Consider the following 11,056-nt stretch of genomic DNA (forward strand, 5'->3'; position numbering starts at 1 on the left):
CGATTGCCCAGCAGGTGACCGGACTTTAAGCGGCTGGGGTCGTTGGGCATAAGCCCGCAGCCAAAGACGGAAGCCCAGATGCCTAATCGTTCCCCACCGGACCGCCCTATAAGCAACCCGGGTTGCTCCTCCGAGTCAGATCGCCCCACATCCCAATCGATTTCTCCAGCTGCCTCCCCCTGCCCCCTCTCTTCAACGCAACATCCAGCAGCATACCTCGAGGCTCCCAGTCGACGCGTTCGTACTCCCGTTTCCGGCGTGCTGCCTCCGTGTACTTACCGCCGGCGCGCAGGCTCATCTCGGAACAACCGTTTTTCACGTGTGTCGGTAACACCAACGATCGCCTACCCCGCACCTCCGTGAAGTCCACCCCGCAGGTGAGCCGTCTGTCTTATAGACCGCGCGCTGTGGACCGCCGCAAGGAGCATACAACTTCATCATCCTCCACCACATACCATGGCGCGCCGTCTGAAGCAGATCGCTGACCACCTCCAGCCAAACGCGTCCAACATGTCCACCACGGTCTCTGCTGGTGCGTCCCGTTCTACCCCGCCCGCGGCCTGCCAATCAGCGCGCTGCGGTATGTCCGGTCGCTGACGTCGCCGCTGGGTTCCCCGCAGAACGTTTCGAGGAGGTCCCCCTCGCTCCCCCGGACAGGTGTGTTTCCTTCTTCACCGCCATCAACACGAGGGTCCTGAACGCCGCGCGCTAGCATCTTCAAGTTGACCGCTGCCTACCGGGCTGATACCCACCCCGACAAGATCAACCTTGGTGTCGGCGCGTACCGCGACGATAATGGCAAGCCCTGGGTGCTCCCCGTCGTCAAGAAGGTGCGTGTATGCTCGGACTGCAGTGCCAGGGTTCTGTGGGCGCATTATGAGGAAGTCATGTTAATAACACTGCCAACAACATGTTATTAGCATGGAGTCCGAGGGGGCACAGAGCCCTGTAAACGCATCTTGCGATCAAGCTAACTTGACTTCCCTCAGGCCACGGATATTCTCCTGAATGACGCCACCCTCGACCACGAATATCTCAACATCACCGGCTTGCCGGAATACACCGCGGCAGCGGCGCGCCTCATCTTTGGCGACGATTCGCCCGTGATCAAGGAGGGACGCGTCGCGAGCGTGCAGACCATCTCTGGGACGGGCGCGAACCATCTCGGCGCGCTATTCTTGAGCAAGTTTTATGGCTGGAACGACAAGCGCGTCTATCTCAGTGATCCCACCTGGGGTGCGTCTCCTTTATGCCATTACCGCTGTCGCTGCGCCACCGGCGTTCCCCCTCGGCCGCGGCAGCACTGCGGTCTGACTGCTGACTGACGTGAACGTCGTGTTGCAGTCAACCACCACGCCATCTTCCCCCAGGTCGGCGTGCCGGTCTCCACCTACCCCTACTACGATCCGCAAACGATCGGGCTCGCGTTCCCCGCGTTCCTCGACGCGCTGAAGAACGCGTCTCCGCGCTCCGTGTTCCTCCTGCATGCGTGCGCCCACAACCCCACGGGCGTCGATCCGACACGGGAGCAGTGGGGGGCTATCGCCGACGTGATGCTGGAGAAGGGCCACTTCGCGTTCTTCGACAGCGCCTACCAAGGCTTCGCGAGCGGGGACCTGGTGAACGACGCCTGGGCCGTGCGGGAGTTTGTAAGGCGGAACGTGCCGCTCCTGGTCTGCCAGGTACGTGGGTCATGGGGTGTGTGTAACGGACGGCCGGCTTATTCACACCGTCGAATCTTTAGAGTTTCGCGAAGAACGCCGGGCTGTACGGCGAGCGCGTCGGGGCGCTGCACGTCGTTGGCGCGTCGAAGGAGGCGGCTGCCCGGATCACGAGCCAGCTGTCGGTGCTCGCCCGGGCGGAGATCAGCAACCCGCCCGCACACGGAGCGCGCCTGGTGAGTCTTCCCCGCACCGAGCTGCGACGCGTCAGCGGTTGGCTGATAGATGCATGATTCCGATATAATTGCCACTGCCACTGTGCGGCCCGACAGGTTTCGCTCATCCTCAATGACCCCGCGCTGTTCGAGGAGTGGAAGCGCGACATCAAGACGATGGCCGGGCGCATCATCGACATGCGCAAGGAGCTGCACCGGCTGCTCACGGAGGAGCTGAAGACGCCCGGGAACTGGGATCACATTGTGAACCAGATCGGCATGTTCAGGTACGTGAGATGCGTGCCCGGGTTCCCTCCCATGGACTAGCGCGGCGGGTGCGTGTGGGGTAGCGGCTACGCGGAGGGCGATGGCGATGCTGCCCACGCCGGTGCGCGTGCCTGTGCGTGGACACTTGTGTGCGTCCCGGGACGCGGTCGTGCTGGGTTTTGGCGTGGCAGGTCCGCGTCCAGGCAGGCGCCGCTAGCGCCGATTGACCGCCGCCACATTGGCACACGTTGTCGCACGCGGGCAGGTGTGGCTCGATCACGTGGCGGGAGATTGGCGCATTTAAGGTGCACATGCTGCTCGAGTGCGCGTTTCTGGCGCGCGGGTGGTGGGTGCGGTGAATGGGCGAAGCACACGGGCCTGGTCCCGGCAGGGGCAGAGGCGCGTGTCAGGACGCGCTGCAATGGACTGGTTGAAGTGTTGAAGTTGGAGCATCAGGCGTTTCACGAGAGGAGGGGCACGGCGTGGAAGATGGAGAAGATGCCGTGCTGGTTGCCGCAGGACGGACTGATTGGCAGGAGGCAGAGCGTTTGAGCCAATCAAAGGAAGCAGGGCCGGCCTGATAGCGGCGGACGAGGGCGAAACGGGCGGTCGGAACGCGAGTGGAACCTGGAAACTGACCTGGCTGTGTTTTGCTTTTGCAGTTTCACTGGGATCGGCCCTACACAGAGCCAGGCGCTGGTCGAGAAGGCGCACGTCTACCTGACTGCGAACGGGCGCATTTCGATGGCGGGGCTGAACTCGCACAACGTGCGGTACTTTGCGACCCAGCTGGACAAGGCTGTTCGAGGCACGCTCTAGACGGAAGGGGGGGCAACGGTTGCGGGCGGGGATGTAGGAATGCACTCATCTGGAAGGGAAAGGAGATAGACAAGGAAACGATTACCAGGATACGGAGGCGGCGGCGGCGGCAGTTGTTGTAGACCGGGGACAGAGACGCCGGCGGGTGTAGAATAGAGAGCGTGGGAAATGACGTGTTGTTCCTGAGCGCAGAGCCTGGGCCTGGGGCGCCGAAAGAGGAAGCATGACATCATGGGGAAGAGGCCTGCCAGGATGTTGAGAAGGATCGTTCCGCATCATTTTCATAGAGCACCACAAGCTTGCCATTGCCCGCGCCGAACGAGTCCCCGCAAGCCTCTGCCTCTCTTGCCCTCCGTCCGTGAAGTCCGCGCCCGCCCCTCCTTCCCTTTCCTGTCGCTCTCCCTAGCCCGCCCCTGCCTCCCGCCCCCGCGCACCAGCCGACTCACAGCCCGCCCCGCCCTGCACTGCAGCACCCTGCCCCGCCGCCTGCGCACGCCGTCCGCCGAGCGCCCCCGCGAGAGTGAGAAGTCGAGTGGAAGAGGAAGAGGAATAGGAAGCGCGAGTGCGTGTGCGTGCCAGTCCACACGCCCCCGTCTGCCCCAGTCGACAGCCCTGCGCATGCCCCGGCCCCCCTCCCGCTCCTCCGGATAGATATCCGCCGCTGCCTCTCCGTCTGCTCTGCCGACCGCACGCCCTCCAACGCTGCCTCGCCGCCTGCTCTATATGCTGCATCCACCCCCTCCCTCCCGCCTCCCCCCTCCCTCAAACCACTCCTGCTGCTCCCCCCAGCTCTCTTGCGTCATATCCCCCTCGCTGCCGCCCGTTTCCTCGTGCTCGGCCCTGACCTGTCTTCCCTCGTCTCGGCTCTTCCCAGGCCCTTCTCTCCCTCTTCTTCTTCCCCATCCCCCTACCGTTACTGTGCGTCCGCCCTCTGACGTCCGCCGCGTCGTCCTCTGATCCGTTCTTTCGCAGTAATTACATGGGAATCATCCTTTCGCTAATATTCCCCGGCCAGTTCATGTCCTCCCAATATTCTCCTGCCTCGACTTTCACCGACGACTCTCGCTCACCATCCCCGGACCACGACATCCCATCCACCTCTCTCCTCCACCCCCCAGACGAAGACCTGCCCGACCTGTCCCCCCCTTCAACCCCGAAGTCTTCCGTCGTTGCCTCTCCTCCGCTCGAGGTTCAGTCCTACACCCCACACGCCCTCGGTATCGGCATACTCTCCCCCCAGCCGGTTCTTGGCCGCTTCGCGCCTATTTCTCGTGCAAGCCTGTCTCCGCTCCAGGTTAGAACGTCTCCGGTAGACCAGCGCCCAACCGCACTAGAGTGTCCGTCCCCGCGCGATCGCGGCTCGACCAATCCGTTCGACATTCATGCCCTGCACGCGCTTGGCGCCCGCTCTCCGGAAAGCGCGCACACTTCCCCCCCGCCCCCACCCTCTCTGCGGTATATCGGTGACCCGTCGGCTAGGTCTAGCCCCACCGGTGAGCGTGTCGCGTCCGCAAATTCGTCTGCTACTGGTGCCGTATCTTCCGGCTTGCGTATCGCCATCCCTCCCCCAAATCCTACCGCGTCAAGTTCAACGCCCTCCCCTCCGCTCCTCCCGCCGCCTGCGAATGACCCTGGCGCGAATGCCGCCGCGTCGGACGCTGAACAGGCAGCTTCTGGAAACCCGTTTGATCCCGAGGCACCTCCGGTTGACTTACTGGTGCCCCCGACCGATCTCAATATCGACTTCACGGAGCTCGATACTGAGGGCTACAGCGCACTGGAGAAAATCTACCTCTTCTCCCGCAGCAGAGCCGGGTTCCATAGGGTGTTTATCGCGCACGCGCTCCCGAGATACTTGTTGGGCGCCGAACTCGCTACAAGTGACCTTCCCAGCCAGGAGCAGATTGAACAAATCACCCCGAGTGAGGCGGTCGATTATGTTCTCCCGCTGCTGAACATCCTCGCCACTGATGATGGTGCGTGTCCCAATTCTGTAGCTTTGTTTGTCCGATGCTCACATGAGCATTTGCAATTTTTTCGACGCTCTCCTTTTGGCGCCCTGCTTGTTTGTCCCCTCCCACTCACTGCACTGACCAAACACGTAAACGTGTCCTCCATTCTCACCCTGCGCAACTCCGCGGGTTTCTTCACCGCATTGCCTGCGCGTATCGGCGGCAATTCAAAACGCTACAGACGAAGCCGTTAAGGAGGCTCTAGCTGCCGAGCTCGTGCCCATCATCTGGTGGTTTGTCACCCACTGCAGGCTTGTCGAAGACGACACCATCTCGCAGCCGCCCTCTCCGCCCACGGCCACATCGCCTCCGACACTAGAGCGCGAGTCGTCTCTTCCGCGTCCACCGACTCCGCGTCCTGACGAGCTCTTACATGAGCAGGAAGCTTCGTTGGCCTCGGATATCGCCAGCTTCAGCGCCAGTGAGAGCGGCGATGTCCTGACAGACATCTCTGTCCAGGCCTTCACGCCGCTCCTCGGAACCCTGCTTCTCAGTCCTAACGGCATGGTCGGTGGTTCTGCACGGTACGCTGTGGTGGAGTTGTTGCGGCGACTTCGCCGGGCTGACCAGCGTGAGGACGACGACCGGGCATCACGATATGGTTCTTCAGACGACGTTTCAGTTGACAGCCAGCCACAGCGGCAGCCCAGTCCAACTCCATCGCAGGTAGCCGAGGAACAGGATGCGGCCGAGCATGCGGATGTGGGGCTGTTTCAGCGGAATGAGCGGCGATTGTTCGAACACGAGCTCATTTACCAAGTCGTCATCGGCATGGGACGTCTCGACATGGATGACGGCAGACCCGACCAGCAGGAGGACCTCTACGAGACCAACCCCGGTTCCGGCGTATCGACGGCTGTCCCGACGCCTCACGCGGAGGCGATGGTCACAGGCGCAGATTCGTACTTCCCTACGACGTCAGCACTCGGGCTAGCCGTTGAATCGCTCGCAACGATGTCTACACCAACGTCGCCGCCGTCATCACCGCCGTTAACCGAAGATTCCTCCGCGCCGCCAACCGTCGCGGTGCCTTCTCCCGTGCCCTCGCCCTCCCCGCCCATCTCCTCCGGATCCTCCATCTCGGACTCGCCTGGTAACTCATGCTCGTCAACGCCGTCTCTCACGTCTCTGACTTCCTGTTCGTCTGGCGGGTCAGACCAAGCTGAGTTTAGCGGGACAGATCAACCAAGCTTCGAACCCGGCGAGCTGCCCAAAGAGGACGAGCTCTCGGTCCCGATGGAGGTGGACGAGGTCGCCGGCGCCGACATGCATGTGCCGATGCCGGACGAGTGGCTGCCGACGGACGCGCTTCCTCGGCACGCCGCGCTTCCCACGACCCCGCCGTTCGAGGTCCCGCCGCCGCCGCCGTCGCCACCGCCGCCCGTCGCCGCCCCGATCCCGCTGTCGGTCGACGCGCTCGCGGGAGTCGGCATTCCACTTGTGCAGGTGCAGCCGCCGTCGACTAGTCCGGTTGCGGAGACCGCGCCGCGGGTGGCGGAGGGGTGGCTCAGCCCCGGCTCGGCAGCGCGGAATCTGGCGATGGACGAGGACGACGGGAGCGACGTCAATGAGGAGGCGGCGGTTGGCCGCTTGAGCAGCATGAGTCTGATGGCGGCTGTCACAGCGAGCGGTGAGCGGTGATTTTTTCGGGCCACTAGCGTGCATGAGCTCATATTTGTCATAGGCTCAATCGGGGAGGAGGCGAAGGCCGCGTTTGTGGCCGAGGTCGAGCGTGTCGGGAGAGACTCTATTTATTGGGTGCGGCGAGAAGCTTCCTTCGCTGTTGGGGCACTCGCCAAGGTGGTCCCCGTCGAGGTGGTGACGTCGTCTTTGGTGAGTTTTCCCGGGCGAGTTGGCTGCGTAGTGCAATTTTTCTGACGTGTTCGGTTGCCCGGCAGCTTCCATTATTTGAGAGCCTGTGCCACGACCCGACATGGCACGTACGGCACTCGGTCCTCTTCGCTCTGCCCGCTATCCTTTCTCGCTTGACACCAGACCACCGCCGGAGACTAGCCCTTGAAGTTATCCTGCCGCTCTCAGAAGATGAGGAGCCTACCGTCCGCTCCGCAGTTCTCGAAGCACTGGGCGAGGTCATGTACACATTCGCGCAAGACGAGGGTGGGCCTCCGGACCAGCTGCTCAAGCTCTTCCTCGGTATCCGGGAAACGGAAGATCCAGGTGGAGGTCACGGCAACAGCGAGACGACAACCGTCGAGAAGGAACACGCCCCATCATCGCCGGAAAGCCGTATAGCCCAACCTCCCTCCGCTACATCCACCACAGCGATTAGTTCCGCATGGAGCGACTACGGGACCGATGCTGGAGCGGGCCCTGATATTTATGATGATCCTCAACGTCCCCTGGTCTGCGCCTTCAATTATCCCGCGGTAGCCTTCACGCTCGGGCGCGATCGATGGCCCGAGCTACGGCCTCTTTACCACACTCTCGCGCAGAGCCCCGCCTTCAAGATTAGGCGCACACTCGCCGCTTCCATCGGCGAGATGGCGAAGATTATCGGCGAGGAACACTCACGGGCAGACCTCATGGATGTCTGGCGGGAGAGCCTGCGATCGGACGAGAGCGAGGTGCGGTTGCGGGTGTTAGACGCGATACAGACATTTGTCCGAGCGCTCGCTCAGCCGGAGCGCCGGGAGGTGATCAAGGACCTCGAAGATGCGCTCCTGAACGGGAAGCTGTCGTCGTGGCGCGAGAGGGAGCGGGCGGTGAAGACGTTGGGAGGGCTGGTGGAGGTCGAGGGCATCGACGGAGAGGTGTTAAGAAGGCTGCTGGTCAACGCCCTCGACGACCGTGTGGCGGCCGTCCGAGAAGCGGCAGTTACGGCGGTGAGTGCTAGTGGAGTCCGTCTCAGCAATTCGCCGCTGAATCTGACGTCATTCTTTTTTTGTGCAGATCCCTTCGTTTATCAGGGAGTGGAAAGAGCGGCCGACACTGCTCGAAGAGCTGCGCGCCGACATTAGGGCGTTCGCCGCGGCGGAGACGTTCCGCAAGCGGACCACGTACGTGGTGTGCGTGCAGGAGATGCTCGCGTCGGACCAGGCCGACGTAGCGGTGCGGGACACGACGTTCTGGACGACGCTCTCACAACTCGGTCGGGATCCAATCGTGGACGTGCGCATACGCGTCGCGCGACTGCTCGGTCTGATTTCCGGTGAGTGCATCAGCGTTCCGTGCACGCCGCTCTCGTCATCGTCCCTGTCGTCATCTTTGATTGACCAATCCCCGCACGCACAGACAAGTTCAGCCGCGATAGCGACATTGCGGCAAAGACCGCCGCGCTCGCGCTCGATCTCCTGCGGGACGACTCCCACGAGGTGCGCGCGTTCGCCGCGGCGGTCGCTGCCGGCGCTACTGCCCCCGCGGCTGCACCGAAGCGTCCGACGCCGTTGGACCACATCGGGAAGAGCGCGACGACGTTCTCGCGCCCCCCACCCCCAAGTCCGAACAGCTGAGCCCCGCCGACGCATCATGTGCGGATGGTTCCCAACGGAGGCGGCGCGCACGCCGCCCTGCCGAGCTTGGACGCGCCCTTCTTCCGCAGACGGGTCAGCCGCTACACGATGTGTAGCGCGGCGCAGCGCGCGATGCACAACTATAGACCGCTCGAAGCAGCGGACATGGGGAGGCTCCCAGCACGAGAACCCGGCCCTCGGCGTCGGCACGGGGCGCAGCCTTCTTCGTCCGACGTCATGCGTGCTTCGCGCGGACTTCCACGTCGCGCGTCCCGGCGCACGGTGCGGGACGCGAGACCTCCGCCCGCATGCGTGCCCGTCCCCGTCGGTCAGCAGACCGCCGGCGCCCTCCCACTGTAACTTATCACGCACGACCGCACCCGCTTCCCTGCAGCACTATCGCCGCCGCCATACAGGTTCTCCTCCCTCGTCTGTCTAACGTATTCTCCGAGCTCGAGCTCTCTCTCCCACATTCCCGACAGTGCGTTCCGTCCACGTTGTATCACTACGTACATACATACAGAGCCCTTAGCGTAGCATTAGGTATCCCCCTATTGAAAATAATCAACTGCCAGATGATGTGCTTGGTTTGTTCTCCGTGTCTCGTCTCGTGCGCCTGATTGCTTAGCGTGCTCGCATAGGACCCGCGGACGGGTGGCAGCCAATGGCGGTTTGCATGCATGCTGTCACGCTCATCTCACCACGGAAGCCGTAACACGCAACGATCGTCGCCCTCTGCGTGTCTCCACCATCTCAGCTGCGGCCTCCTCCATTCCCCCCGCCCTCGTCTCGTGCAAGACACGCAACTCGACCCTACAGGACGCCTCCTCTATTCCTTCTTACGAACCTGGCCACGCTGGAGCGAGCGGTCACGGCGTGACCGCACACTGGGGTTAGGGTCGGGTGGGGCGCCTGCCAGGCACGTGGGGACAATAGGCAAGTGCAGTGAATGGGAGGCGCCGGGGAAGGATGATTGAACGGGCTCCCTTTGTTCTACGCGCACGGTGAATGGCGCACGCTTTGTACGCGCCGTGAATTGCTGCCGAGGCATGTATTGAAGACCGCGCGCGGGGAATGCATCACGTCGAGACGCGCCGGACAAGCTTGTTGTCTCTCCCTCCATTCTCGTTCTCGATCCTCTTCCCTGCCTCCGGCGCGCTCTGCGAGCGCAGTTGAGTCGATTCTCGACATCTGGTCTATCGAGCCGGGTCTGCGGTCTTGACGGTCTCCAGTGGCTGGACCGCCTCTCTCTTTTACTACTGCTCGCAGCGCGGACGCTTGCCTTGTGTCTTCCCACCTGTCTCTACTGCTGCTTATCTCGGACGAACTCACGAACCTGTATGACGCGATGGAGCTCGGACGTGCGTTCTTCAAGGTCAGGGCGGCCGTGTTTGGTACGTCTGTTCTTTCGTGTGGTGGATGGGGCGCGGTGCTGACGCGTGGCGGAAGGCGTCATGATGCTCGTCAGCCTGCTGTGGACGATACTGCTGTCTGTGGAGGTGTTTGTGCTGTACGACCAGTCAGACACAGCCCAGAGTGAGTGGCTATTCGCGCTTCGGATTGAAGGCATTCGACTGACTGTGGCCCGTAGGAAATTTTGTCGGGGTGCTCATCTTTATCAACGCACTCACTGCTATCCTACTACCAGCTCTGTAAGTCTGCGCACATGAAGTTCGGGATGGGGCAGCTGACCTTTATCTTCCAGGCTCCTCGTGCAGTTCCGACCATGGCTGGATGCTGCAAGACTGCTATTCCTCCTGTTAGCACAGTTCGGTATGGAGACACACTCGCGTCTCGGTATGGTGTATGTCTGACCTCCCGCAGGTACCGCTGCTCTCTTTACGAGTTGGAATCCCACCTTTCAATGCCCTACTGAAAGTGAGTGATCTCATGTCTTGGTGGCGAGTAGGCGCTCATAAGTACTGGTATGTGCGCCAGATACCAAACGGTGTCAATCGGTCAACCTGGCTATCTTGATTTGTAGCTGGGTCATTCCTGCCATGCGTACGTCGTACCATAGCATATCCATTTGAGGTATCCTTAACTAACATATCCACTTCCCAGTCACTTGGTATTCCGCCTTCCTCGCAGTCATGTACTACTGGCGAAAGGATCATCCGCCAACAGACAGCCCAGAGAAGCGATTGTCGGACTTGCCTATGATGATCCCTTCGCGAAGGCCGTCACTCAGGCGTCCTTCTGTCGCGCCCGTCGCGCCCGTAACACCCATGCGCCCCGCCGTCAACCGGGCGTCCAACACCGCCAGCCAGACGTCGCGCCCGTCGTGGTTGGCCGCGTCCCCCTCGACACCTGTAGCATCTTCTTCCCGAGCACCGCCACAGCGCGGTGTGCCTGCCAATCCCGTATACGAAAGCACCGAGTCCTCTTACTCTTCCCCGAGGTCTTCAGGAAGACTCTCCAAGCCGCCTCCACCGTTGATGTATTGATGCCCTATGTATTCGCCATGTATTAGTATACGCTGTATCGCATAGACCGAGCTGCCCTCTCATTAAGCAGCAGCACCCCCATTGATGAACTGCCTCAGCCTGTTATCCAGCAGATAGATTGCACGAGGCGGATGTCGAGATGACAAGCCATCAGCAGACGGCGAT

At 62.0% G+C, this 11,056-nt stretch overlaps 3 protein-coding genes across 3 annotated transcripts; all 3 read left to right on the forward strand.

The window, feature by feature from the left end:
* The first annotated feature begins 155 nt into the window (after window positions 1–155).
* TRAVEDRAFT_145091 (aspartate aminotransferase) lies at window positions 156–3,146 on the forward strand. The gene is made up of 10 exons (XM_008038362.1): window positions 156–237; window positions 293–377; window positions 496–532; window positions 621–657; window positions 713–830; window positions 990–1,236; window positions 1,345–1,682; window positions 1,745–1,897; window positions 1,994–2,163; window positions 2,806–3,146. Exons 3-10 carry the CDS (start codon window positions 511–513, stop codon window positions 2,960–2,962), a joined length of 1,242 nt encoding a protein of 413 aa, XP_008036553.1. The 5' UTR covers window positions 156–237; window positions 293–377; window positions 496–510; the 3' UTR covers window positions 2,963–3,146.
* Window positions 3,147–3,941: 795 nt separating this feature from the next.
* TRAVEDRAFT_57430 (ARM repeat-containing protein) lies at window positions 3,942–9,016 on the forward strand (the record flags this gene model as incomplete). Its single annotated transcript, XM_008038247.1, has 6 exons — window positions 3,942–4,938; window positions 5,156–6,604; window positions 6,659–6,807; window positions 6,873–7,817; window positions 7,885–8,143; window positions 8,227–9,016. The coding sequence occupies 6 exons, from the start codon at window positions 3,942–3,944 to the stop codon at window positions 8,442–8,444; spliced, it is 4,017 nt and encodes a 1,338-aa protein (XP_008036438.1). The 3' UTR covers window positions 8,445–9,016.
* Window positions 9,017–9,442: 426 nt separating this feature from the next.
* Window positions 9,443–10,970, forward strand: TRAVEDRAFT_145096 (uncharacterized protein). Its single transcript, XM_008038363.1, has 7 exons — window positions 9,443–9,838; window positions 9,894–9,980; window positions 10,036–10,096; window positions 10,150–10,217; window positions 10,269–10,322; window positions 10,383–10,448; window positions 10,509–10,970. The coding sequence occupies exons 1-7, from the start codon at window positions 9,793–9,795 to the stop codon at window positions 10,889–10,891; spliced, it is 765 nt and encodes a 254-aa protein (XP_008036554.1). The 5' UTR covers window positions 9,443–9,792; the 3' UTR covers window positions 10,892–10,970.
* Window positions 10,971–11,056: the final 86 nt, after the last annotated feature.

Source organism: Trametes versicolor (assembly GCF_000271585.1).
Source record: "Trametes versicolor FP-101664 SS1 unplaced genomic scaffold TRAVEscaffold_4, whole genome shotgun sequence".
NCBI lineage: Eukaryota > Fungi > Basidiomycota > Agaricomycetes > Polyporales > Polyporaceae > Trametes > Trametes versicolor.

What these genes read in the sequence shown, in the direction of transcription:
- TRAVEDRAFT_145091 (XM_008038362.1), top strand. Translation starts at nt 511, where the DNA reads ATGTCCACCACGGTCTCTGCTG. An exon ending in TCTCAGTGATCCCACCTGGG is followed by an intron (nt 1,237 to 1,344) that starts GTGCGTCTCCTT and finishes GTCGTGTTGCAG; the next exon opens with TCAACCACCACGCCATCTTC. An exon ending in AACCAGATCGGCATGTTCAG is followed by an intron (nt 2,164 to 2,805) that starts GTACGTGAGATG and finishes TTGCTTTTGCAG; the next exon opens with TTTCACTGGGATCGGCCCTA.
- TRAVEDRAFT_145096 (XM_008038363.1), top strand. Translation starts at nt 9,793, where the DNA reads ATGGAGCTCGGACGTGCGTTCTTCAAGGTCAGGGCGGCCGTGTTTG. An exon ending in CTTTCAATGCCCTACTGAAA is followed by an intron (nt 10,323 to 10,382) that starts GTGAGTGATCTC and finishes TATGTGCGCCAG; the next exon opens with ATACCAAACGGTGTCAATCG. An exon ending in CTGGGTCATTCCTGCCATGC is followed by an intron (nt 10,449 to 10,508) that starts GTACGTCGTACC and finishes TCCACTTCCCAG; the next exon opens with TCACTTGGTATTCCGCCTTC.